At 49.3% G+C, this 25672-nt stretch overlaps 8 protein-coding genes across 8 annotated transcripts; 4 read left to right on the forward strand and 4 right to left on the reverse strand.

Moving 5' to 3' along the window:
• Positions 1 to 4: 4 nt before the first annotated feature.
• AFUA_6G10390 (uncharacterized protein) lies at positions 5 to 6120 on the reverse strand. Its single transcript, XM_745834.2, has 2 exons — positions 1549 to 6120; positions 5 to 1475 (listed from the first exon to the last, which is right to left on the reverse strand). Exons 1-2 carry the CDS (start codon positions 5853 to 5855, stop codon positions 329 to 331), a joined length of 5454 nt encoding a protein of 1817 aa, XP_750927.1. The 5' UTR covers positions 5856 to 6120; the 3' UTR covers positions 5 to 328.
• A 749-nt stretch (positions 6121 to 6869) lies between these two features.
• AFUA_6G10400 (uncharacterized protein) lies at positions 6870 to 9374 on the forward strand. Its single transcript, XM_745835.2, has one exon. The coding sequence runs from the start codon at positions 7056 to 7058 to the stop codon at positions 9180 to 9182; it is 2127 nt and encodes a 708-aa protein (XP_750928.1). The 5' UTR covers positions 6870 to 7055; the 3' UTR covers positions 9183 to 9374.
• A 291-nt stretch (positions 9375 to 9665) lies between these two features.
• On the forward strand, positions 9666 to 12927 carry AFUA_6G10410 (tethering complex subunit PEP5; the record flags this gene model as incomplete). The annotated part of the gene is made up of 8 exons (XM_745836.1): positions 9666 to 9773; positions 9846 to 10142; positions 10202 to 10813; positions 10864 to 11097; positions 11153 to 11488; positions 11536 to 12045; positions 12094 to 12492; positions 12547 to 12927. The coding sequence occupies 8 exons, from the start codon at positions 9666 to 9668 to the stop codon at positions 12925 to 12927; spliced, it is 2877 nt and encodes a 958-aa protein (XP_750929.1).
• A 261-nt stretch (positions 12928 to 13188) lies between these two features.
• On the forward strand, positions 13189 to 15446 carry AFUA_6G10420 (uncharacterized protein; the record flags this gene model as incomplete). Its single annotated transcript, XM_745837.1, has 2 exons — positions 13189 to 13495; positions 13573 to 15446. The coding sequence occupies 2 exons, from the start codon at positions 13189 to 13191 to the stop codon at positions 15444 to 15446; spliced, it is 2181 nt and encodes a 726-aa protein (XP_750930.1).
• Positions 15447 to 16223: 777 nt separating this feature from the next.
• Positions 16224 to 18485, reverse strand: AFUA_6G10430 (chitin deacetylase CDA6). Its single transcript, XM_745838.2, has 2 exons — positions 17772 to 18485; positions 16224 to 17715 (listed from the first exon to the last, which is right to left on the reverse strand). Exons 1-2 carry the CDS (start codon positions 17989 to 17991, stop codon positions 16472 to 16474), a joined length of 1464 nt encoding a protein of 487 aa, XP_750931.1. The 5' UTR covers positions 17992 to 18485; the 3' UTR covers positions 16224 to 16471.
• A 46-nt stretch (positions 18486 to 18531) lies between these two features.
• On the reverse strand, positions 18532 to 20041 carry AFUA_6G10440 (uncharacterized protein). The gene is made up of 2 exons (XM_745839.2): positions 19389 to 20041; positions 18532 to 19330 (listed from the first exon to the last, which is right to left on the reverse strand). Exons 1-2 carry the CDS (start codon positions 19616 to 19618, stop codon positions 18646 to 18648), a joined length of 915 nt encoding a protein of 304 aa, XP_750932.2. The 5' UTR covers positions 19619 to 20041; the 3' UTR covers positions 18532 to 18645.
• A 22-nt stretch (positions 20042 to 20063) lies between these two features.
• On the forward strand, positions 20064 to 20950 carry AFUA_6G10450 (uncharacterized protein; the record flags this gene model as incomplete). Its single annotated transcript, XM_745840.1, has 3 exons — positions 20064 to 20449; positions 20524 to 20704; positions 20771 to 20950. 3 exons carry the CDS (start codon positions 20064 to 20066, stop codon positions 20948 to 20950), a joined length of 747 nt encoding a protein of 248 aa, XP_750933.1.
• Positions 20951 to 21536: 586 nt separating this feature from the next.
• Positions 21537 to 22978, reverse strand: lag1 (TLC domain-containing protein; the record flags this gene model as incomplete). The annotated part of the gene is made up of 3 exons (XM_745841.1): positions 21537 to 22001; positions 22058 to 22795; positions 22859 to 22978. 3 exons carry the CDS (start codon positions 22976 to 22978, stop codon positions 21537 to 21539), a joined length of 1323 nt encoding a protein of 440 aa, XP_750934.1.
• Between the last annotated feature and the right edge of the window lie 2694 nt (positions 22979 to 25672).

Here is a 25672-nt window from a genome sequence, read left to right on the forward strand (position 1 = left end):
TCAATGAAGAAGATATGCTTGTTTGTCATTAATGCTAATTGGTATCGCTCAACGATTCCTCGTTAACCTTAACTCCAGGTATGCAAATGTCTGCCGCCATGTAACGCCGAATCCTCATCGGAAGAAACTAAGTACTCCATCATGGAAACAATGAATAATGGAACAATGGAAAAGAGGTGGATGTAATAATACGCTCAGAGTAGTCACGTCACGCCATGAATGCAATTGCCGAACTCCGTTCCTCCAATATAACAGACAACCAACAGACCCCAAGACATAATGATTATTGCCAAGCTCTTGACAGCAACTAGAAAATAAAAGAAAATGCTTACTGAGTGATAGCCTTTTTCTTCAGCACGCCGAGTTGCTCCAGTTTCGACCATGCATGGTCCATATCGGAACCTTCGGTTAGTACAGGCCGAAATTCCAACCCATCCAGGAACTTGATCGAACCGCCGGTTCCAGCGTACAGCATGAGCTCAAATATTTTGCGGCGAAGGCGTGTTGCATCGTCCAGATGGGAGAGGTATTTCTGGTCTGCCTGCGCATCTGCGGTTGGCAGAGTGTATGGGTCGTCGATTTCTCGCTCTGTTTCGGCAGTTGTCGCCCAAAGCGTTGGACGCATATCTCTTTCATGCGACCCTGCATCAGCTAGTGCAGAGGCAAGATCTAAGCCACCTGCTGCTCTCTTCTTGCGTTCTTCCGGAATTGCTCTTATCCTCCTTTGGTCAACTTCTTTCCCGTTCCCAGTCAGAGCCGGTGGATAGAACCGCAATGTAAGGGGATTTCCCCTCAGGTCGACCTGGTGAAGAGAGCAACTTTGTCCCTGTCTGGTTCTTCCCATTCGACTCAGAACCTGACAGAGCCTTCTCATTCGTACGATAGAATTGCCAGCAATAGCTAGCCGGGAAAGGCAATTCAAGCCCACCAACTCAGTGACGCCGCTTAACGAATTGAAGTTGAGGTTCAAAACCTTTAGGTTGGGAAAGTTTGAGGAGAAATCTACAGGTAGACTCTGGAGGTTGCATGAGGCAGCGTCGAGAAGTTGTAAGCCCAAAAGTGGAGCGGAGGGTGAGAGAGCCCGCGTCGATAGTTTGTTCGAAGAAAGATATACCTTGCGGATGTCTTTGACTTTTCCTAGGTCGATGTCCAGGTATGTATTTTTCTCATTGCCCGACCTTTGATCACGAACTGACAGAATCTCCAAGGCGCGGCACCGTTCTAGACCGGATACCGTAGACAGAAAATTCTGATCAATGTAGAGAAGGTTCAGAGACGAAAACATGCTGACATCGAGAGTCTGAAGCTGGTTATTTGCAAGCTTTAGTGATCGTAGCATCCGCAAGGGCGATGATACGTCGATGTGCTTCAGCTGGTTGAAGCTCAGGTCAAGCTTTGACAAGGATGGGAGGGAGTCGAGGTGCCGAACAGATACCAGCCGGTTGTGACTCAGGTCTAATTCTTGCAAACGAGTCCTGCCGAAATGGAGAAATATTAGTTAGTATTACAGGGTGCGTCGAGTAAAGCCACAATAACAGATCAACTCACATTTCCCCAGTGGCAAAATCAATCGTCGCGAGTGAATTGTTACTCAGCTTCAAGGTCAAAAGGCCGTTCAGATCAAGTATACCATCAATATTCCGGATATTGTTTCCGTCTGCTTTGAGCTCTCTCAGATGAATAAGACTACCGAAGCCATCCAGGCTGTCCAGCTCATTGTTGGATACATCCAGATACTGTAGGTTAACCAAATGGCCCCACGCAGTCAAGTTCGAAAGACAATTACGCGGTATTCTGAGAGTCCTCAAGCTCGCAGGCACACCACCCAGCTGGCCTATCTCATTGTCCGAGACGTCAAGGTCTTCTAGACGAGGACAGAACTCACTCAATTTGTGCAGCGTTATCAGCCCTTTGTCTCGAAGGACCAAGCGCCGTACATGATCCCAGTACGGTTCAAAAGGTTCCGCTTCGGTCAAGTGCTTGACCAGATCCTCAGTCGCCAGAGCAAACGTCCCATGGATTTGGCGCAAGGATGTAGAGCGCGTGCGCTGAGCGACATAACTCAGTTCAAGGTGTAATGGCTGGTCAATCCCGTCAACGGTAAAGTCAGGAAGAGGACTGAGATGAAAACTATATGTTGTATCCGAGCCAGTTTGTGTGAGGTACATCATGGAGTTCTCTGGATGATCCTTGTCAGGAGTTGACTCTATGTCCCCAGACTCTCGTCGGAGTATGCTGGGATCATTGTCCACAATTTCACTCTTATTTTCTGTTTTGGAGAGCAAATGTTGTAGGAGAGTCTGTGTCTCGAGAGAGCCACGGTCTGCGATAAGTTGAGAAGGCCGTGGGCGGCCGTGTGGCCCTTGTGCTATAGTTTGAGCACCTTGTTCGATCGTATTCGCCGCGTCACGTACGGATCCTGTTTGGCTTCCATCATTGTAGACAATATGGGAAACCAGAGGAGAAGAGAAGCTGATCGTTACGACCCGGGCCTGATGATGAATGTCTCGATCATGTCGTGGGGGCTTTGATAATCGCCCTTCATGGAGCTGGATCTCGTGCTCAACTTCACTTGAAGTTTCAGCGTCTTTCAGCTCGTCCGTACCCCATGGATTCGCTCCCGTATCTATATTCGGCGCGCTAGAAGTGAATCGAGTCGACTTGGAACGAAGAGTACTACCGCTAGCCGGCGGTTGAACAATAGCTGGCTGTGAGTCAGAGCTAGACTTCGCGTCGGATATTTTGGTACCGACGGAACTTGTGAGATTTCCACCTCTTTGACTAGGAGGAAAACTTTTTGTTTTGTCGAGTGAGGATAGACTGTGTACCCTCATCATTTCCTGTAGTTCGTCGACGCTGAGGTCAGGGATATCCTTGAAAGGGTCCTCCTCACTATCGTCACCCTTCGGCTTCTCTTGGGACTGTTCGTGCTTTTCTTTGACCCATTGGTGCTTGGAACGATCATAAGTAAACCCGTTCACCTGTTCAGGGATCAAACGCGATACAATATCGGAAGATAACACTCCCTTCGCATGAGAGCTGAAAGAAGAGGCAGTGGGTATTGAGCGTGAGCTCAGGCTTTTGGAGGAAACATGAGTGTCCATCGTCAGGGCAGGGCCCACTTCAGTACTTCGTTCCTCATTCGGATTGCCAGGGTGTTTCCGTTTTGGGTGCTCAACATTCTCTCCTCCTTTGCTTTCACCTTTCTCCAGGTGGAGAGACATGACGGAAGAGTTGACACCAAATTCCGGGTCATCATGTTCCTGGAATCTCTTGAGATGGCTCAAGATTCGAGGATTAGGCTCTTTAGGCTCTCGTAATTTGCGTATATCTACACCTTCACGACTTGGGGGGCGCGAGAATTCTTCCCGAGTTGACTCATCTTCATAAGTCTCGGCACCATCACCCTCGGAATCAGACTCCTCGACACTCGAGAGGCCGCCAGCGGGCTTGCCCTTTGCTCGGATTATGTCCATAATTTTTGTCGCTTCGTTCAGAAAGTCCTGTGTCGTGATTGAACCCTTTCGGATCTGTTCATTGACGCCTGTCACCTTCACCATCGGTATTCTCGCCTCCTGGGGAGACCCTGCGCCGATGCGGGCGTTTGGATCGCCCTCTCTGTTCGACGAAGATCTCTTCCTCCACGAGGACCTTGTTTGACTTGGGGTTGGAGTCCTGGGTCTCGGTGTTGATTCTTGTGGAAGAAGGGACTCCTCGTTACCATGATCTAAGCCATGTTGGATCAAGCTTCTCTGCAGTAGGGACAGATTATCAGTAGGTTGGCCGGTGGCCTCCCCTGCCCCGCAAGATTCTCCTCCCGTCATGTCAAGACTGAGAATGGTTCTGCGCCTTTTCGGGTTCGGATCCTTGGCTGGGGTGTCCCTTATCCATTGGTTTTCCTGGTCGTTTGGATTGTCCATCTGACCAACGCTGGGCTGCGGCCTTCTTGATTCTCGGCTGGAGCTAGGCCTATGTATCTCAGTGTCGCGGCTAGGGTTTCCAAAAGCACTACGTCGAGGGTGTTGCCGTCTACCAGAAGGCTTTCGGCGAGAAGAGGGGCGGAAATTGGACTCTTCGACGTCATTATTCAAAAACTTGGGCTCATACGGGCTTGTGTCCGAGAAATCAAAATGGTCGAGTTCACCATCACCAAATCGGCTAATTCTAGGCTTCATCATGTTACGGGAACGTGGGCGTTCTTGTCTTCTCATGGAGCGATCGCCAGGCGTTTCCTGCCTCACATGCAAGAAATTTCGACTCTGTCCTTTGCGCCTGGCCTCTTCGGAAGGCGAAACCGGCTCGTCTTCCTCGGACAGATCGCCAAATGTTTCCTCAAACTGGCTCATTCGGCGCAGAAGCCTGTTGTTGGTGAAGGTATCATGGTTTCCGAAAAGTTTGAGAGGGCTCCCAGAAGAGGGCATGGCAATGGGATTTCCCTCACCACTGGGTGGTCTAGCGTAGGCAGAAGAAGGTCTTGGTAAAGTTGGAGGCTCGGTAGCACGAGAAATCTTGTTATAAAAGGGAGGCGAGCTGCGGATTCTTGAGTTTGAGGGCAGATATGGAGAAAGACGTTGAGAGAGAAAGGAGGATGGAGAAAACCGTCGCTGCGGAAGGAGGGCGTCGTTTAGATATTGCTCTCCGCGCACGTTCGCAAAAGCGCCGCGTCCTTGGTAGTCCAGAGTGCCAGTGGAAAGGTCCTGAGGTAAAGAATGACTTGTGGTATCAAGTAGGTCTTCTTCCGGAAGAGAGTCTAAAAGCTCACTTTGTTGATGGAGCAAGGCGCTATCGCTGGCTCTAGAATCCGGTCGCTCCCGTGCACCCACCGAAAGTCTTTCAAGCTTGTTCGTCACTTGTTTCAAGGCTGACTTTATGACCTCGGACGTGGCCTGTCCTTCCACAGTGTTGACCCGCGAGAACACGATCGGCGTAATACCTTCATTGCGAAGATCCTCCAAGCCGCTTGCAGTACGTATCTGGCTTTCATTCCGGGATGCACCATGACTGCTTTTATTGTGATCGTGTGCGTTGTTGTCTGGCCCTTTCTTGATGTCCAGAGTTCCAGTTGAAGACGGTGTAGAGCTTCCGGTTGGTCCTTGGTTATCACGCTGCACTGTCGCTGCTCCATCTGACCGCTCGGAATCCTGGTCCAGAGAATCTTCGCTATTCGCTCCGGACGTCTCGATCGAAAGTTTGCTGGGCTTTCTGGTGTGTCTGCGCGCGGAGCTGCTCTTTGTAAAATCCCACATATCATCGGCTGGTTTCATCTTTGCAAAGGCATCTTTCTGTTTTGTATCTGAGCCTGGCGTTGGAGGCTTAAAAACGCTTTCCAGTCCTATCGGCGCAAACAAATCTCGCTGCTCGCCAGAAGGCAGTTCTCCATGGACAAGTCGTTTCCGCCATTCAGGTGTTGTCGCCTTCTGTTTCTTTGGTCTCACCTGAACAGTATCCTGCTCGCCGGACGGGCTAGACACATTAGAGACAGACCGCAATGGCGATCTAGAATCCATGGCTGGCTGTTGTTTACGCCCGGAAGGCAGACTGGGTCTGGGGCTTTTCCTTGTTTTGTCTGGGACCGGTGATCTCAACTTCGACGGAGTCTTCGGCGTTCTGGGAGTTTTCGGCGTCGGGGGCTCCTTCTTGTAAAAATGGCAGGGTCGAGTCACTTTTTTCTTTCCATTGGCGGGCGACTGTTGTTCGGCCAAGCGACGCGCGGGGATCGGAATGCGACTTGGAGTGTTCTGAATACTAGAACGGCGGGAGTGGTTCTGGGATCGAGAAGGAACGGGGCTGGTAGGACTGCCTGGTGTCGAGACCCAGTCGTCCGATAGATTGTCCAGCCATGGTGTGTTGCCCATTTTCTATGATGGTTTTGCGCTGGGCAAGCCGGGCGCGTTTCGCAATCACAGAGCTGCAGTGAATTGCACAACCAGTGGTAAGCAGTACAAACAAAACATTAGATGGATCCACAACTATATCAACCAATTACCACCGCGGAAGTCGGAAGAAGGGGCATATTCAAAATGAATATTGAGTATGAAAATGCTCTGGAGCAATCAGAATTGTAGCAGTAAAGCTGTATGTTTGATTATCAGCCCGGAGGATATTGTTATGAAAGTGGAGCTGGAACACGGTTGAGATCGATAAGTTTAAGGGTGGTCGGGGCAACCCCAGCAGAATTTTTGACCTTTAATATTACTGCAGTCTCCTCACAGAACATGAAACGCATTGATCGAGAAGCAAATCACAAATATCCCAGTTCAGTGTAGTGATGTGGTTGGGACATCTTTCCCTCAGCATATGCTTGTGCTCCTAAGAGAAACTTGCTAGCCTTCTTTCTACCTTCATAAGTACCTGAATGACCTTGAGTCTGCCCATCCCCGCTATGTGCTTGTCAAGCAATCGTCGTATCCATCAAGGCACTCATTCGGAAAAATCCTAATTTGCTAAGATCTGTCTACAAGTAATGCGTACACCCTGGCATGAAACGCCCCAGAAGCGAGGGGTCCGGCGACGTAGTGGGTACAATATGGGGAGGGCCTGCGAGAGGTACTTCTACTGGTGGTAGGAGAAGCAAGGCATTTATCTGTAGGCAGTAAGGAAACGGGCAGGCTCTTGAGGCCTCCGTGAAAGACTATGTAGTATATGGTGCCAGCGCAGGTCCCGTGAGGCAGAACTGACGTGCTGTAAATTGGTTTGATTTTACCAGGTACCATCATTTTTTCCGAAACACAATGTGCTACCTCTGATATTCTGGCTCCCATATATGGAGTATGTCACTGTTTTGATTACCGAGATTGGTAACATTACATAAGCGGCCATGTCTGGTTGCTGTGGCATTATTTACACGCGTTAAGTACTTTTTCGCATGTGACCTTAATGAACTTATCCAGGACATTTCACAGCTGTCAACCATGAGGCACTACCATACCCTGGTCTAGAAGATATGAGAGTCTATATGCAGACGTACTTCCCTATTCAGTTGCTCAGATGCAGGACCGAACTGCTGCAGCACTTCAAGCGATTAGCTCCATTGATGACCTCCACATCTCAACCAGATGCCACCTCGTCCACCCACCTCCCCGCTTTCTCTGGAACTATGCTCACCTTCCGCCTCCGACATGGATATCGATGGAGTACTCGGCTCCGATGAAGAACTAGACGAAGCTGAGTGGGCTGCTCGACGACAGAGGATTGAGAGGCTCGCAGAGTCGTACTTGAATGGCACTCCGCTTTTCATACTCTCTGCTTCGCTCCGGGGGCCGTTCGACAGGGACTGGGTGAACCCTTGGAAGAAGTCAAGAAGGAAAGCGCCTAGCGTTGGACATCGAGATAGTCGGCCAGCGAGAGATACAGCCGCAGCGGAAGAGATCGTGATACAGGAGACCAACTCTCGGAAGAGGAGGCGGTACCAAGAATTGCAAGATATCCGGGGGCCAGATTCTCCTGTCGGTCTCTCGCACTTGCATGTTCCATCCTCTCTACGCAATGAGGATCTTCGTACAACCTCGAAAAGCCCATTGTCGTCGAGAGCACGGAGTGAGAAGCGATCCGGGGTCTCGATGGCCTCTGAGCCATCACCGAAGAGGCCAATACCTAGGGCAGGACTATCCGGCGTACAAGGGCAAGATGAAGAACCGAGCCCGTTTGTTAGCCATGGTGCTCCTTGGCTGAGGAAGGATCGGGTCTGGATCAATTCCCGGAATGTTGATCCTCCCACATCCCCTACAACTACTGTCTTCAATCGCCAATCCGATATGAGAGCTCGTGCGACTATAGTTCGCTCATCCAAACGGCGATTTCCGGGCAACACAACTCCGCCTCAACGATATTCCAGCATAGATTCGTCCACTAGCGCGGAATCTCCAGTCCACATGGTCACCCGCCAAGGATTCATTGCTAGCGAGGATAGATCGAAGGGGAATGCAACGGAGTCGATGCATAATCAATCAGTAAACGGTTTGGACAGACAGTGCACTGTTTCTAACGAAAGAATGAGCAGCTCACTTCAGATCCTTTCGTCGTCGTCACAACTGCCTAAGTTTGAGTACCGTCGGCGGAAGGTGCGTGCTGCTTCTGGACAGGAACATACCAGTTCCCCGATGGTCCTGGACAAGAGAAAGCCATCAGTAGTAGCTGAGGTAGAGAAGGCGCCCAATATCACGGCCGATCGTCCGACTCAAGCGCTTGCACTGCGAAACGTCTCATTCGCAGATGCAGCGGACCTATGCCAAACGGAAAGCTCGCAGGCATCACATCTTCTGGCAAAGGATGAGACCACGGTTTCCAATCCTCCCGATATGGAAACAGTCCACAATTCCAAGGCAGCCAGATCGATGCAGGGCAGTACTAGCGAAAGGTTACATTCTGCCCAACGAGTACCTGGAAACTCGGCCATGATGGATTGCGTTACGTCACTGCATACTATCGCTGTGTCGAAAGAAGATACAGAGTATGATGGTGATACTATCCCAGAGGCCCAATTTTCCACGCAGGCAGCTGTTCTACTCGCTCAGAGGTCTTTCCAGAAGGACTTGGAAAGCCCGGAACCCGAGGAGCTTCCTTTGCGCCGGACCCCTAGCCTAAGTACATCTCCTGCACATGAAATCACACCGTTCTGTCAAGTGAATACTCCCGGCGAGGTGAAGATCACAAATAAGTTATCAGGACCTGCGGGGACCGGATTACCATTGATGAGCACGCAATGCATCATCGATGCAGTCACTCCTTTCACTTTTAGTACAGATAAGAAGAGTAACTACCGTGTTAGCTCATCGGCAAAGAGTCGGTCAGGGAGAAGGAAATCAGAGGGTGTCAACTTTCCTACTGGCATAGCGCCATCCATGCACCGATCACCATCGCCGAGCGTAAGGGATCACTCAGAGCTCAGAAATCCAGATGCCGACAGGAACATCGACGATGACTCCAGGCCCCAAATATCTATGCTGCGTGATTCCCAACCTCGGAGCCAAAATAGTGCCTTGCCATTGACGTTGTCAGGAACGACACCACCCACCGCCCAGGACGGACAAGGGGTAATCGCAGGTGCAGATAGCTTCAGCCTCAGTCAAGCCATTGCGGAGGCAGGAAGCTGGTTGCAACAGAGCTTTGAGATCAACCGAGATCTTCAACAGTGTAGTAGCGTGCGACCTCCTTTGCCTGCAGAGCGTCGTGCTCTACTTTGATCACCAATGCAAGCAAATGATGATCATGCCCGGCTATTGTTGATTACCAGAGCTTAGTGTGGTTTGTTCCAGAAGCACAGCAGTTGTACATATAGATATATTTAGTGGCATTAATGATTCTAACATTTGCTTCAGCTGACAACTAAGCATTAAATATGGCCAGTTAATGAAATCCATCTATCGATAATGGTGCTAAATGCAACAATCTCGACCAGGATAAAAAAAACATCTAGGTAATCATTCTACCAGTGCAAGTGCGTTGGTGAGTCAACAAACTGCGAAGGGGGAAAGATGACGTTGGGTTGTGAGCGGGATAAGGTACTAGCGCGGCGCAGCTTCACGATTGCACTTGCGGCTGGCTACCATCGAAATGCAGCATGATCAACCGTCCTCCACTCCCTTTGCTTACCGCATCCTGTTGATGGCGCGGACTTGATTTCATTCAAATGGCTCTGACATCAGTATGCTTGCGTTATCACTGAAATGAAGCTCTCAGAGGATACTGACCAGCTCTCTTCGCAGTGGAAAGCGTTCAACTTCTTTGACGTCTCCTCAGTCAAACTTCCAGAAGACTGCTCGTCAATATTAAAAGTACACGATTGGCTTTCCCTAAATTACCCATCCGCTCGCAGTCTGACTCTAACAATATCTGAATTTGCTTAGTCCGATCTCACGTCTCTCAGCGCCGGCTCCTCTAATCTCTTCATCGCATCTACCGATGGCGTGGTACATATCGTCTCCGCTGGATTCAAGATCGTACGATGTTTCAAGGCAGCGGACAATGGCTCCATTACGCATATCAAACAGATAGAAGGCACATCACTGCTTATAACCATTGCGGAAGATCTCCCGAACGAGCCCGTGCTGAAAGTGTGGGCGCTCGACAAACCCGAGAAGAAAACCGGAGTTCCGCGTTGCTTGTCTACAACGTCGATACAGAATGCGCGGAGGCCGTTTCCGGTTTGTTCTCTCTAATCTGGCGTATGAATTGAGGTAACTGATCATTGGACGACGTATAGATATCTGCCTTCGCGGCTCTGGAAGATTTGTCGCAGGTAGCGGTGGGATTTGGCAACGGATCGGTCACAATCATTCGCGGCGACTTGATTCATGATCGTGGTGCCCGACAACGCATTGTCTTCGAGTCGGAGGAGCCGATTACTGGGCTTGAGGTACAAAGCGGGGTGTCATCGACACTCTTTATCTCGACAACGAGTCGAATATTGACCTTGGTCATCTCTGGCCGAGGACAAGGTCAACCAGCGCGTGTACTGGATGACTCTGGGTGCGGCGTTGGATGCATGGCGCTTGACAGAGACACCGGAGATATTGTTGTTGCTAGGGAGGACGCCATATACACCTATGGGCCGCATGGTCGTGGCCCGAGCTATGCATTTGACAGCCCAAAGAACTCCATCAACGTATTCAGGGACTATATGGCCTTGGTATGTCCTCCAAGGGCTGCGTTGGGAAGCCTTCGCAGCCAGGCCGACGAGATCTTCAGCACAACGACTTTCACGCTGCTTGATACGGATCTCAAGTTTATAGCTCATTCAGAATCCCTGGCAGCGTCTGTCAGGCATGTTTTCATAGAATGGGACGACTTGTTCCTCCTTTCGACAGATGGAAAGGTATGTTCCAATACTGAGAATGAGTATTGCTATAGCTAATAGACGGGCAGGTATACCGTTACCGAGAAAAGAGCCTTCAGCAGAAGCTGGAGATACTCTACCAACGCAATCTTTACATTTTGGCCATCAACCTCGCGCAGAAAAAGGGCATTGACGCTCTACAGCAGAATGCCATCTATCGCAAGTATGGCGACTTCCTCTATCAGAAAGGCGATTACGACACAGCCATGCAGCAGTACCTACGGGCTATTGACAATACTGAACCGTCGCAGGTTATACGGAAGGTATTACCGCTTGCACTTGGTAATAAGTCTATATACCTGACTGGATTGATCGCAGTACCTTGATACACAGCGTATTCACAACCTAATCGAGTATCTTGAAGAACTTCATGATCATGACCGAGCTACCGTTGATCACACCACGCTTCTTCTAAACTGTTACGCCAAGCTCAAAGATACGAACAAGCTAAATTCCTTTATCAAGGCTCCAGGAGAGCTCAAGTTTGACCTGGAGACGGCCATCGCTATGTGCCGACAAGGAGGGTATTATGAGCAGGCAGCCTATTTGGCTACAAAATACGGTGAGAACGACATGGTCATTGATATCTTGATTGAGGATTCGAAAAAGTACGCTGAAGCCGTGGAATACATCTGGAGGCTTGAGCCGGACTTGGTTCGTAATGACAGTCGTGTCCTTGTGATTTTCCAGGGCTAACCCAGGATAAGGCCTACCATAATCTGATGAAATATGCCCGAGTATTGCTGGCAAATTGTCCTCAAGAGACTACGGAACTTTTCATGGCGTACTACAAGGGGCAGTATCGACCAAGAACAGAGGTGGAGGTCCCAGCTGCACCTCAGACACAACCAACCAGTACTTTGCAAAGCTTGGCTGGTTTCCTTCCTTTGTCTTTGATTAACGCGGGTTCCGGGACGAAGGCTGAAAAGACCAAGGATATTGTTGATGAGGAGACAAAAATTGAAAGACCGACACCAAGCTATGAAATTCCAAGACCAAGGACAGCTTTCTCGGCTTTTGTGGGCCGCCCGCAAGAATTCATTGCATTCCTGGAGTCACTCATCGACCTGGAAACGCTGAAGGAGGAGGACAAAGTCGACATTTATACAACCCTCTTTGAGATGTACCTGGACACAGCAAAGCGAAAGAAGGGTTCTGCTGAAAAGGAAGAATGGGAAAATAAAGCCAAAACTCTCATCGAAGGGAAAGACGTAGGTGCTCTTGCTCCGGTTGTAGCTCCGCCTCTCATTGGTTTCTAGATTCCGATCTCGACTTCCAACGTCCTTCTCTTATCAGATCTGTCTAATTTCCGAGAGGGATCTACCCTCGTACGCGAGCAAGAAGGGCTTCGGTCTGACATCTTTCGGTCTTTTACTTCGGCAAAGGACACCCACGGAGCTATCAAAGCTCTGCGGAAGTATGGGCCAGAAGAGCCTCAGCTATATGTGGACGCTCTCACATACTTCGCCTCAAGTCCGGCCATCCTTGAGGAAGCTGGCGACGAGCTCGACGTGGTACTCAAGAGAATCCACGATGACGGACTGATGTCGCCATTACAAGTAATACAAGCATTGAGCAACAATTCTGTGGTTACCATGGGCCGAGTCAAGAAGTATCTCAGCGACAACATAGAGCGCGAGCGGAAAGAAATCTCCACTGTAGGTTGCGTTCTGTTGATCTTCTACGTAGTTTCGAACTAATATATGCTCTAGAATCGCCGCCTGATATCCAGCTACAACTCAGAAACCGAGAAGAAAAGGCAAGAAATCGAGCAACTGGGTACTAAGCCCGTCGTTTTCCAGGCCCGTCGGTGCAACGCGTGCGGTGGAGCTCTGGACCTTCCTACCGTGCATTTCCTCTGCAAGCACTCATTTCATCAGCGCTGTCTCAATAAGGTGGATGAAGATGCTGAATGCCCGATGTGTGCGCAAGAAAACTCCACCATCAAGGCTATCAGGAGGCGACAGGTGGAGTCAGCGGATCAGCATGATCTCTTCAAGGGAGAGCTTCAACGAGCAAAGGATCGATTCGGCGTTGTTAGTGAGTTCTTCGGTCGGGGTGTGATGCGGCCGCAGAGTACCATGGAATCATGATACTTTGCTCGAGCTTATGATGATTTCGACGCCGATTCCAGTTGATACCAATGCATGCTTGCCTTTGATGCCTAGAGGGTAGAATTGCGCCCTATCGATATCTTATCAGCACGTGCTCGCGCGTCATTCCGTTCCACGATTCCGCCCACCTGACGCGTGAGATAACGGACATGAACGTAGACTGATAAGCCGATTTCTCCTTCTCAAGGATTGTTTGATATTACTGTATTTCTACAAGGCTAAATACATACCTTTCACAAAATGTCCTTTGATAGAGTAATTCAAGACTCTGACGATGAGGACGATCCTTTGTCGGAAATGCCGCCCCCAGTCAAGCGAGCCCGGGAGCAGCCAAAGGATCATGTTGATAATGTCACCAGTTGCAATGAGCAATCTGCAGCGGTAACACCAGGCGGCCAAGCGCAAGGTCTAGACCATGGAAATTATCTTGCCGTTGACTTTGACGCATTCCTACAGTCTCAGGAAACAGCGCCAAATGTCTTTTCTGCCTCTCAGCAACGGAGGGAGGAGAGGTGGATTCCGTCAGACGCTGGGGCGGGGTCAATTGGTGAGTCTTAGCTATCAATTGCTTGACGGTCCTCGCAAAGACGATTGGTGACTAATGGCTGTGGTGGATTAATGTAGGCTCAGTAATGACGGAAATTGGACTTGCGCAGCAACGGCTTTTCGACGATGCTCCACATTCAGCTATCCGCGAGGCCCAGACAGCCGCTTGTGGCAATCAGCCGGACAATTGCTCAGCACTTGCCGAGTCTTCAGTTCCCCTGAACATGGCAGTGTCGAATTACGACGATTACAATCACCACGAGGGGAGTCCTGTTGCTCTACAACTTGGCTCATTCGATACTCCCACATCGCAAGACATGGCTCTCCTCAATGGCAAAAACCACGGGCACGGTTACTCCAACAATGACATTACCGGATTCTACGGAGATCATATACGGCAAGTCGGGCCGCTAAATTGTTCGTCGACTCATGACCTGGCGCAATCCTCAACGTCATACAACTTCTTTGAATCATCCCTGAATCAAGCTGCACAGTTGAATGACGATCTCCAGAGCCATCTGAGATCAAGCGGTACAGTGCAGACGGAGGCCATTCATAAAACCCCAGGAAGGTCACATTCCATGCAAGCTACATCTTACTCTCCCCACGATACCGAGCCAATCTCGTCATTAGTGACGCCGAAAGTCAATAGAGTCCAAAGCGATAGCACTTACCGATATGCTCCATCGCAGTCGCAAAGAAGCGAATGCGATGAGCTCGCCGCCCCTGTTACAGTCGAGATACCGGCTGTTAAATTGAAGCGCGGGCGCAAAAGAAAGCAAGACATACCGGAAGGCGACGAAGATGATGAGCTTGCTCCCTCAAATGATCGAGCCATCCCAGAGGGTGGTGAAACAGTGAAGAGAAAGCCAAGCCGGCCACCGAAGGTCGTACGGACGTTGAACGAATCTGATGACGCCGGGCTGGCCAACAATCAGCCAAAAGACCAGCCTGTTCCTAATACGGAAGAGATTCAAGATCTAGGTGATACGCCACTGACTCCTGATGCAATTGAATCGAACCCAAAGGCCAACGGGATATCACATGTGCCAGAAAAGGACTATTTTCGAGTTGAAGTTGCCAATGGTTCAAAAGACAATGGGACAGAAGTCTTGAACGACCAGCCTGCCGAAATAAGTACCCCGCCGGCGAAGCCCTCGAAAAAGGCGAAAGAAATCAAGAAGAAAAAACTGAAGCGTGGAAAGACTACCTCAGTGACGTTGAAGAAATCTTATGAATCAGATATCGAAGACGACGTGATCTGGGTCGATGAAAGACCCTCAAATCATATCCTACAAGACGAACAGCCTGCTCAGAAACCCAGCAATGACCAAACATCTGTCGATACAAAAGACACGGAATTGTTTCATATCCAGATACCAATACCTCTCTCAGACTCTGCGCCTGAGGTGATTGATCCCAAAACTTCGCTCGCGACATGGAAAGACGAACCAAAGCCTGCGTCTCCAACGCCCAAGAAGCGAGGACGCAAAAGGAAGAAGACATCAGAGCTACAAATCAGCGAAGAGTCTCCCACCCAAAATGCCAATAACCTCACAGGCACCCGAGACGATCATAAAGCAGCACCGCAGCAGCAATCAGAGATTGGCGAATCCATCATGCTCAAGCAGCCTTCAGACCAAGGCGTCATTCAACAGAAGACTGAAATCACGGATGACAACCCTCCTTCAGGAGAAGAAGAAACGTCGCATCCAGAGTCGCTCTCGCCCTCCGAGCACTCAGTAGCCACAGAGGCAAACGCCCCAGAAACCCCAAAGAAACCGGACTCAACCTCTAACCAGGCAGACACGAGTACGTGTCCCAAGACAAAAGTCCCTGGAAAAGGTCCTGACAAGCACAGCCCTATCGCGGGAACAAGCAAAGTGCCCTATCGAGTTGGGCTGAGCCGCAGGGCCAGAATCGCGCCTCTGCTTAAGATCGTCCGACGATAACCTCGACCATATCTGCCACCGATTTATGTCTGGATGATACTTTTTTTTCGGTCATCATTCCTTTCGGTCATCATTCCTTCTCCTGTATATCTATCATCGATCTTTTTCTTTTAACGCTCGTCACGACCTCCCAATGAATTTTAGCCTGTGTATCATACATTGTATTTTTACGATTTCGTAATCGGAGCTCAGAGTGCAGAAGGATTTGCACTTGTGCTATGAGATTTACTCAGGTTTTCTTCCTCTTTCTTTTTCCCTGGAGAAATGTCATTTCTCGCGTTGCACATGTCTCGACTATGATCACTTGAAGTCTTCCGACTGTAGACTCCTATCAGGAGAAATATAGTTGTAAGATATACACTCATTCACTCCCCATTTTTTTGGAATGTCTCAGCTTCTGAGTTTCCGCTGACTCCTTATCGATATGACCCGGTGGATAATCTTGAAGCAAGACATAGTCGACTGATTTTGGAGAATTGTTTATGAAACCATCGCAAGCTCCTATCAAGGACATAGCTAACCCATTAAAGAGATGATGAATCATTGTTTAGGCCTCATCATCTCTCATGATGATTAATAAATAGGTATACCTGCAGCGGTAATGAAACGTTCATCTACAAAGCCCAAGCTACTTCGTATGTACATTCGTGAGATAAAACACTGCTCACTAAATCAGATCCGTCTAATTAGCAACCTGCAAAGCGATGGGGATGGCTTGCTCTTGTTTACGTTCCTCTATATTTATTTCGGTATTATAGTATTGCTACAGCAACAGGAGGAATTGGAATATCATGAATTCTTCTAACTTGGTTACCTATCAGGCCGCTCAGGTGCGAAAGGAAGAATAATTGGTAAAGCGTCAAAAAGGGTAATTCATTTCATCCGTCGGACAGTGGGTGGCTCAGTGACCACTATAAAGAGTGTCTAACATGATCTGCAGGTGTCTTGAAGGTCTCTCTCACCATAAGAAGGTATTTGGAATGACAATATGTTGATTGCAAGCATCACAAAAGGAACCGTTTCATCTAGGCAATTGCCATCACGCAAATAAACAACATCAGGCAGGCCGCAGCCGATAAGGCATGGACCGCTGGATTTGCCCCCGATTTCACGGGCTTCCTCGCTGATCCACCACCAGGAAGACCGCCGTCATTGGAATGATCCGAACCCGGCCGGGGCGTTGGCTTTCTTATAGAGTCATTGGTGTCATTGTGCGATGGCTCATCTAAGGAGAAGCAATTTCCAGCTTCTGGTTGGCAACCAAATCCACAGTGTAGATTAGAGGTACCACAGTAGTTGGAACTACTACAGCAAGGGCCAAAGCTTGATCCAGCGCATGTATAGTCCTTTCCACACTTACCATCAGGGGAGACCGGTTTAGAAACAGTCGAAGGAGCGTCATGAGCCTCTGGTGATGAAGACTTTCTGACAGCGTTATTGCTGAGGGGCTCGCCAGCTTCGCGATACCAGAATTCTTGAGGATCCTCCAAGCATTCCCCAACTGTCACAGCTTTGTAGCCATATTCCGCCATTCTCCTTAGCATGTGCTCTGTGAGGTTGTGGACTGTTTGCTCGTGCACGTCGTGAGCAATAACGAGCCAGGACTTCTCGGAAGCTTTCCATGGCGACAAGGCAGCATCAAACGTATTCTTGGAGACTTGAATGGCGCTAGGACTATCATGACTATAGTCCTTCGTGTCGATGTCATAGAGAATGATATGGTAACCCATCGTACCCATGTCGTCCAAGCAGCCCGTTTCGGGGAGGCAGCTCGAGTACGGTGGACGCATATAGGTCGGAATTTTCCCCAAAACGTTGCGGAACGCAGCTTCATTCTTCAGGATTTGCTGTCGCCGTTGCTCTGGTGTAACTTTACTGAGATCTTGGTGCGACCAGGTGTGACTCGCAATCTGATGTTTAGTGCGTTGCATGCGTTGAATCAAAGAGGCCCATGGGAGATCCGGATGATCTATAGGGCCCTTGGAATTATTAATTCCAGAGATAAAGAACGTCGCCTTTGCGTCATACCGATCCAACAGGTCGAGAAGGTCAGCAGTGTATCTGTTCGGACCGTCATCATAAGTCAAGGCAATAGTGCCTGATCTGGCACACGAGCGAATGACGTGCGGGCCATATGGTACGGCACCGACATGTGGTCGAGGTATATCTTCGACGGGAGGGCCCTCTGGGGTTTCATGAGCGTCGCAATGACCGAAGTCGAGCTGACAGTCTGGAGAGCGACAATGAGCCTGGGTAGTACCACAATAGCCTGGAAACAACGGTTAGACTGAGCACACGGTTGGACGAGGAGTGAAGAGAATGTACCAGCAGTTGAACAGCATTTGCCATTTGGGCAAGTTCCCACACCAGGACCACATCGCACACCATCACCGTTCCTTATCAACAGGTGTGGAGTGACATTGCCGTCGGACAATGGCCCTGACTGAGAGGTGTGGTGACCAGGCTGCAATTTGACGATATTGCGAGCAACTGTGTGTGCCTTGAGTCCAAGGATGGGTAAGAACAACAAGTGACGGATATGCATCTTGGAGATGTGTTCGAAGAAGGTTGCTAGACGTAATATGCAGAATAAGATGGAGGTGCAGTTATGTGTGATTGAAAAGATGGGATGAGGAAGACAGCAGAATTCTGAGTCGAGGAATTGAGGAGACGAACGCCATGTTGTTTCCCTTCTAGAGAGAACAGCAACACAGAGAAAACAAATGACAGGAGGGAAGAAAACAACGGATAGTGATTCGGAAAGAGCATAAGGAGGAAAGAACAGACGGCACTATAACGTGCTCATGTGGACGGATCCACAATGCCATGGAGGTTGTGGTGATAATTGAATTAATTAAAACGCTGTCGCACAGCTGCGAATACAGGTTGACAAGACTGTGCCATGAACCCCAGCTCGAAGATCTTGTGGACGCCTTGGAATCTCTCTGATCGGAGCAGCAGATCCAAACGTCACGCTCCTCGAAAGCATCAGCGAAAACTAGTCCATAGGCGCAAAGCAGTATCTACGTAGAATATCACCTAGAGATGCTATGATGAGAAAAGCTCACGGGTAACATACGATGTACAGCATTGTGAGAAGGGCCAAGGTTACCATGGACAGGGTATCTGATTTAAAATTCTGATGCTGCTAATGCACTGATCGGAGCATTTTCGTAGACACGTCATTCAATGGGTATACTCAAGCTACCCGACCAAGACTCTCCTCTCCCACGGCCGAGAACACAAAAGGCGCTAAAGTCTGAAGATGGGCCCCGAACTTGGTCGGAGCACTTTTAGCTATGCTGCCCACTGTAGCAATCAGATGTCGCCGGTGAACGGTCGTCAACTGTGAGGAATTAAATCTCTCGACGAGTTCGGCCACAAAGGCGTTTAGTTGATTGTCCGAGAAGTGGAGCACAAGCACTGAGATAGCGGCCAATGCTCTTTTGGTGACAACGGTACCAGCCGTATCGTTGTCAATGATAGACATGACAGATTTTTGCAGTGCGGTCAATTCCTCCTCCTTGAGAAGAGGTCCAAAGCATGTGACCACTTGGATCAGGACATCAACTGCGTCGCTACTGAAGCCTTTAGCAGGATCCTTTTCCAGCATTCCCTTTACAACACTACCCCTTCGGTTGGAAGGCGACGGCGTGGGACCGATTAAGCGGGGAATGAGAACTCTCGAAACAGCGGAGTATGCCACGGTGGCTTCCTTACTGGGTGCTTGCCCTGGTTGAGGACGAGGAAGTGCGGAGACAATGACTCGGAGGGCGGTGTTGGGAACTGAGGTATCGATGGATTGTGAGGCGGTTAATGTCGACAGTTTCTCGAGAAGAGGCATGAGGCTTTCAAAGGGCAGCCGAAGCGCAAGCGGACCGAGACTGGAGTAAGATATGAGTGGATGATGTATGCAACAAAAGTCGTGCTCCTCCTACGAACCATTTCAGCGCTTGATTCTGAACATCACCATGTTGATCATCTAGAGCTTTGAGCAATCCGTCGACGAGTCTCAAAGCCGAGGGTTGATCGTGAGAAAGAAATGAAGAGTTGGGATTATTCAGGATGCCTAGTAAATCATTCAAGGACATGTATCTCAGATCCGCATCTGGATCGTCGAGCTTCAACAACAGACCGTTGAGATTCTGCTGAATGGCCTGTCTGTCCGCCATGGAGGACGTTGAAGTTCGAAAAAATGTACTGTGACAAGAAAGGGTAAAGGGAAAAACTAAGACGGGGAGACTCGTAGATCACAGTTTTGAGAGCTGTGGATAAGGGTCATGCCCACTGGGAGAGATGAACTAAACGCGGGGTGGCATAATACTGCCTCAGGTTACATAATGGCTGGATCCAGACTTTTGAGCTCCAACGGAGGACTACACAGACCACTTGTGCAGGTTCCCACCACAGACGATTGTGGATGGAGTATAGCAAGACAAGATCTCTGTCGTCAATTGATGAGATTGAACTGCTAGACATTTAATGTGACATTTACTCTCAATTCAATGTTAGTTGCAGTTACGTAGCATATCAAGACTATGCCAAACTCGGCCATCACAGTTACCTTTCTCCCCGCACGCCAAAATTACATCATCACCAATAGATAACGCTTGGGCCATGCCGGCTGCTCCCGCTCCGAGTTCTTCGAGCTTCTTGGTCGTGCTCCCATTCCTTGCTTGGAGGCTGGGGCCTGCCGGCCCATGGCCTGCATACGTAAGAACAAGGGGCATGTCATGTCACCTCTTCCTACCTTTTCCCTCCTTTAACTTGTCCTCTCATCCCAATTGCACCACAAATCTTCAATCAGCATCTCTAATCTCCAATTATTTGACCTCATCTTCAATCTATATAAGGACGACCACCATGGTTCACGTATGCCCTCAAATGATGCGTGCATCCCTTCGTTCCCTCGGAGGCACTGCTCGACGACCCATACAGCAAGCTGGGCGCCGGATGTACGCTTCTGCTCCAGATACCACCAAAAAATCCAGCGATCTTCCATGGTAAGCCACATCCATCCCTTGTGCCCATGAGCCATCGCATTCCTATGCCAGATGACTAACGACTTGATTCTAAGGATGCTGGCATCGGTTGGCCTCGGCGTCCCCGCTGCATTTTACTTGCTTCAGTCCAGTCCCACCAAGGTCGCTTCACACAATCACCACGGCGAAACAAGGATGACTGAGAGGAAGGAAGCCGAGATCCCTCCGGAGCGTGAGACTGTTGGCCCGGATGTGAAGCCCTCCGAGGTTGATGAGGTAAGTAACTCGCTATGTGGCTTGCACTCATTCACCATGTCAAACGTATGCTGAATATTTCCGCAGCCTGCTGGCCGCAAGGCACCTTCGGGAGCCAACACAATTTCTGCCAAACAGGAGGGCCTTGACAGTTCGGACACTGACAACCCTTACGTTGCAGAACCGGGAAAGAGCGTAAAGGGTGAAGGGGAGACGGACTCCGTCAAGCTGAAGGGAACTGTTGACCCTGCTCGGCCACAGCGATGATTACACTCTGCTGTTGATGGGAAGCAACTCAGTATGCCGAAATGTCCGCAGTCGGCTCTGTCCGGCACTGATATCTCTGTATGTTAAGGAGACTCAAGGTGTAATATATTACATAGCACAATAGTTTCACATAACGAAGACTCCGCCACTGTACGTCTCGAACAGCCAGTCTTTGAGCAGTTTCAAGACGGCTACTATGGAGGGAAAGTGAACTCGGCCATTGCAAAATCACCAGCGCAATCTATTATTATAATTATCATTAGCCTGGCAGAATGTGGTCTTCACAGTCATCCCTTTAAAAAAAAGTACAATGAACTGCTCACTCAAGAAAAATCGTCACTGTATCCATTTAGCTTCGCCATGACAACGTCAATCACAAGAATGGGTTGAAAAAATATCCTTGCAGAATGAGAAAATTGTAATTTGTCACCCACCATAAACCGTCGCAATTAACAATAAAGAAAAGAAAAGAAAAAGCTTGTCAAGCATCGCCAGACAAGTCAATTTCATGATATAGACAAGCTCAGCGAGCTATTGATGCCCAAAGTGACAGGGAGGGAATACTCGTTGACTCTTAGCATAAGCACTAAGAGTGAGTTTTTGCGCCATAAGGTTCGCCGTTGACAAAGACCTGAGGGGCCTTGTTTGTATTGCGAGTGGTGAGAAGAGGTTGCTCCGCTCCAGTGGCAAGGGTGGCACGGCTCTCTGCCTCATGTTCAAGTTCCTCTTCGGTCTCGTCGTCGCTTCTTTCGTCCTTCTTCACGCTGTTGAAGATGTAGTTCTTGAGAATGCGGAGGATCAAGAAGAGCCAGAAGAGATTGACTGCTTGCAGACTGGCCAGCAGGACAAAGGTGATGATCTGACTGATCCAGCATTTGTATTGCTGGGTCTCCCAGTTGAGCTCGTAGGGGCCAACGGTGCGGAATTCGGTCAGCACGGCCCAGAGGATCTTCAGGTTGAGGAAATGGCGGAGGTAGATCCACATAAGGACGAAGGTGCCAAAGTATGGTACAGTGATGATGGAGTCCAGGTAGTTGAGGATTTTTGAGGTCTACAAGAAGCATCAGTTAGCTCTCGTTCAAGTAAGAAGAATCCTTGCAGGCATACCGCTAGGAAGAAATCTGAGATGTCGTGGGTGATATAGACCGCAATGCCCATATAGGTGAAGTGGAACCGGTAACTCAACCCGATCAGCGCCAAAGTGATGATGTGATGACCGACAAGTTCCTTGAAATCCTTTCGGGGCTTTTCGAGTTGTAACAGCAATACAATCGCTTGCTGAGCCCAGTAACTAGCCTGGAGCAGGTAATAGGCCTTGAAGATGGCGACGTGCTCCCGGTGAGGGAAACCCTCAAACATGGCCGTGGTGTTGAAGTACCAGATATCCGTCTGTTTCATCACATACAGACCGAAAGGTCCAAAGATCGCAAAGTACATGGCTGTGTAGACCTGCTCCATGAATCTAGCAGTCTTGCCTCTGCCCCGAATGCCACAGTATCCAGCCCATGGGCGAATCACGCATTGCATCAGAAACTCTCGTGTGAAAGACAGGACAATGGTGTAGAAGCCGACAAAAGCAAAGTCCAAGGGACCTTTGCCGTACATAACCGGACCGCCGGGAGTCTTGGGAGGTTGCGGGTAAGACAAGAAGATAGCGCTGTGGAAAGGATTGGCCGGCGTAGGATTAACGGCGTATGCGAGGAGGATTACGCTCATCAGCAGGAGAGGCAGAACCCAGGTGTGTTTTAAACATAAGTCCTTGAACCGACGGAGGGGCGATCGGTTCTTACGCCGCCTGGTCTGCGATTTGAGAGCCTTTTCAGGGGTTACCTGGTTCTGCAAGGCCTGACAGCAGTGAGCATGGGACCGAGAAGACGGAAGATATTGAGGTCACCGATAAGGATATACCTTGTCCCATTTTGGAGCATCTTCCTCAACAGGGCTGACCTCGTTCATGGTCGACATGGCAGGAGCGGTGGTATCGCCTGGAATATCGCCCAGATGGCTGGATTTGCGCGAGCGACCCATGATGGGCTTGCCGAGATTGGACTGTTTCAATAATGTATCGATTGGCCAGATGAACAGATAACCAGTTCTCGGGTTTTGCTGCGCTGCTCGGGCTGAATTCTGAAGGACAAAAGCAACAGATAGCGGAGCAGAATAGGTGACCCTGGAGCCACCAATTGGGACAATGAAGTCTAAAATAAGGAGAGTCAGGAAGAAAAACTGCTGTGATGTTGAACCTGAGATTACATTGATGTCAAAAAGGGTTTTTTCCCATTTTCATTTTTCTCCGCCGACTCCACCGCACCAGCCACTAGGTACTCCGTACCCCGTCCAATTTCAACCACCACCAATCGTACGCCCTTCTTGTACGGTACCTTTGCCCTTCCGATTTGACTTCCATTCAATTGCCCTCGCTCTTTACTATTGGACTCGAGTCTGGAAAAAGCTCGATTGTTTGCTTTCGACCCCGCGAGTAGACGATCAATCAGATACGGAGTTCTCCGCGCGTTTCAGTAACATTGTTATGTTTTATGGACAAGCCCAAAAACATACATGCATATAAGCCATAACCTGAGCTCCTCCTAGCTGACATCAATGATGAACAGAACGAAATCTGAACTTCAACCAAAACTGTGGCGTCGCCTATGACTTTTTTTTTATTTTTATTTTTTTATTTTTATTTTTTATTTTTTTTAATTTTTTTTTTTATTTCGGCAAAGTGCAATTCTCTGGGTCACCGAAGACAACAATGCTCTGTGGCCGAGATATTGCAGAACGGCGATGGAGAGAGAGGCATCACATTACTCGGAGTGCAGGTAAGTCCTGCTTGAGGGGCATTTCCGAAGTAATAGGGAGACCCTGAATCGACTCTTGTTCCCAAACATCAAAATCCCAATATAGTGAGTGTTCGATAGTAATTCATTCGTGACCTGCTGCGAGATGTAGTTGCATGCATGCTAGATTGGTAAGGGGGTTGATTACACGTAGGAGAATGCACTAAAATATCCGCACACAACATTTTGCGATAATCAATGCCTTGCCTTGCACCTCTCGATTTCTGAGAGATCTGTATCCTCACATCGTAGATTGCTGGCCCAAATGGGAGGTTGGCGGTGAGGGAATGGAAGGAACCACGTCACGTGCGGTCGCGACGCGCTCCTGGATTGTTATTTGGTCCGCCTGTAACCCTCCTCTTGAGGTTCTTCTCCCTACACCCATTGCAGCTGCTCCCTCGGTCAGTCACAAACGACTTCCGCGGACAATTCATATCTTGCCTCGATTTTTCTAGCGACTTAGCCAATAGTGAACATGATCCTCACGAGCTCTCGTTTGGACCTGATTTGCTCGAAGACGTGTCGACGTGTGTCTCATAAGCATCTTAGTTTGCTAGGCCGTGCCTCAATTGCCTGCGAGGGCATTTTTTGTACAGACCTTACTCTCCATACAGTTCTCCAATTTCCATCACTGCATCTTGATGCGTCTTTAGGAGACCTATAATCATACGTTGCTTGCCCTAGCCTATGATTATACCTTCTAAAGAACGTGGTGGTTTATTGGGAATCTAACCCTAACCTAGTCGGTTCAATGTGAGCAACAGCACAAGTTTCACGGCCTCGCATGGCGGATTTATTGATTAGTTTATTGATCTTTGGACGGATCGATAAACGAAAGTAATCCGATGTCCAGAGCCTGTAATGGGCAACAAAAGACGGTTTACTATGCGTTCTAAGTTCCGGAATGGGACACGCGTCGGTTTACCAATGCTGGGCGTTACATGCTGACCAAGATGGATGGTTTGTCGATGCCTTAGTACTGGAGATTCTAGGGAGAGAGTAGGTGGAGCATGTCGGGCCTCTCATTCCAGAGTACGGCCTTTGGGAGCTGTTATGAACGGCAACGCATGGGATGTCTGGAGACCACCCTCAGATTGCGGCGGAATTCATTACTATTACTCGGTGATCATCATGAACGCAACAATTAGTCCTCGGACGCGCCTACAAACACTCATGAAGTCAGTACGTCGGAGGCAATCCACTCGTCGGAATCATTGTGATGTCTTGCTAGTGCCCAGGGGCTACCTTAAGAATCACATTGTAGCGAGGTTCTTCCGCACTACTGGATGGACTGAGTTGATCAGTATTGCTCTTTGAGTGATGCTGTCAGAATCCTTGGCTTGTTGTCTAGTTCCGGCGTATGATCCACCGTCAATGAGTAATGGTCTCGCCTCTGCAATGGTCTCCTATCTATTCCTTCCGCTGTCTGTTCTGCTATCCCGTGCATGCTCCCAACTCGGGAAGCCTGGGCAACCTGTACCTACTTTCGAACTCTTGTCTCTTGCCATGTCTTGGCTTGCAAACCTCGGGTCCCGGCACCAGCCACCGACTCGAACTTGACTCAAAGATCCAGGTCGACCGTGTTAACCATCTCTTTGCAATGTAGATTGCAAATAGATTGATGGGCGCCGACAATGACGACGGGCCTCCTTCGTCGTCCCTCCCTTTGGGGAGAAGGAAGCGGTTTTTGCGGATGTTCTTTGTTCGCTTCTTCAATGCCCTCCAATGTCTGTTCGACGCGGAGAGGAAACAAAAACTTGTCTCAGAGAGTACTGTACTCCGCACTAGGTTTAGGTCTCAGCGACTGATGTTGTCCTTATGACCACACGGATGGCATGTTCGAGAGCGAATTGGGAGATGGAAAGCTTTGATTATGGTCCGG

The sequence above is a fragment of the Aspergillus fumigatus genome, chromosome 6, assembly GCF_000002655.1.
Source record: "Aspergillus fumigatus Af293 chromosome 6, whole genome shotgun sequence".
Taxonomy (NCBI): Eukaryota; Fungi; Ascomycota; class Eurotiomycetes; order Eurotiales; family Aspergillaceae; genus Aspergillus; species Aspergillus fumigatus.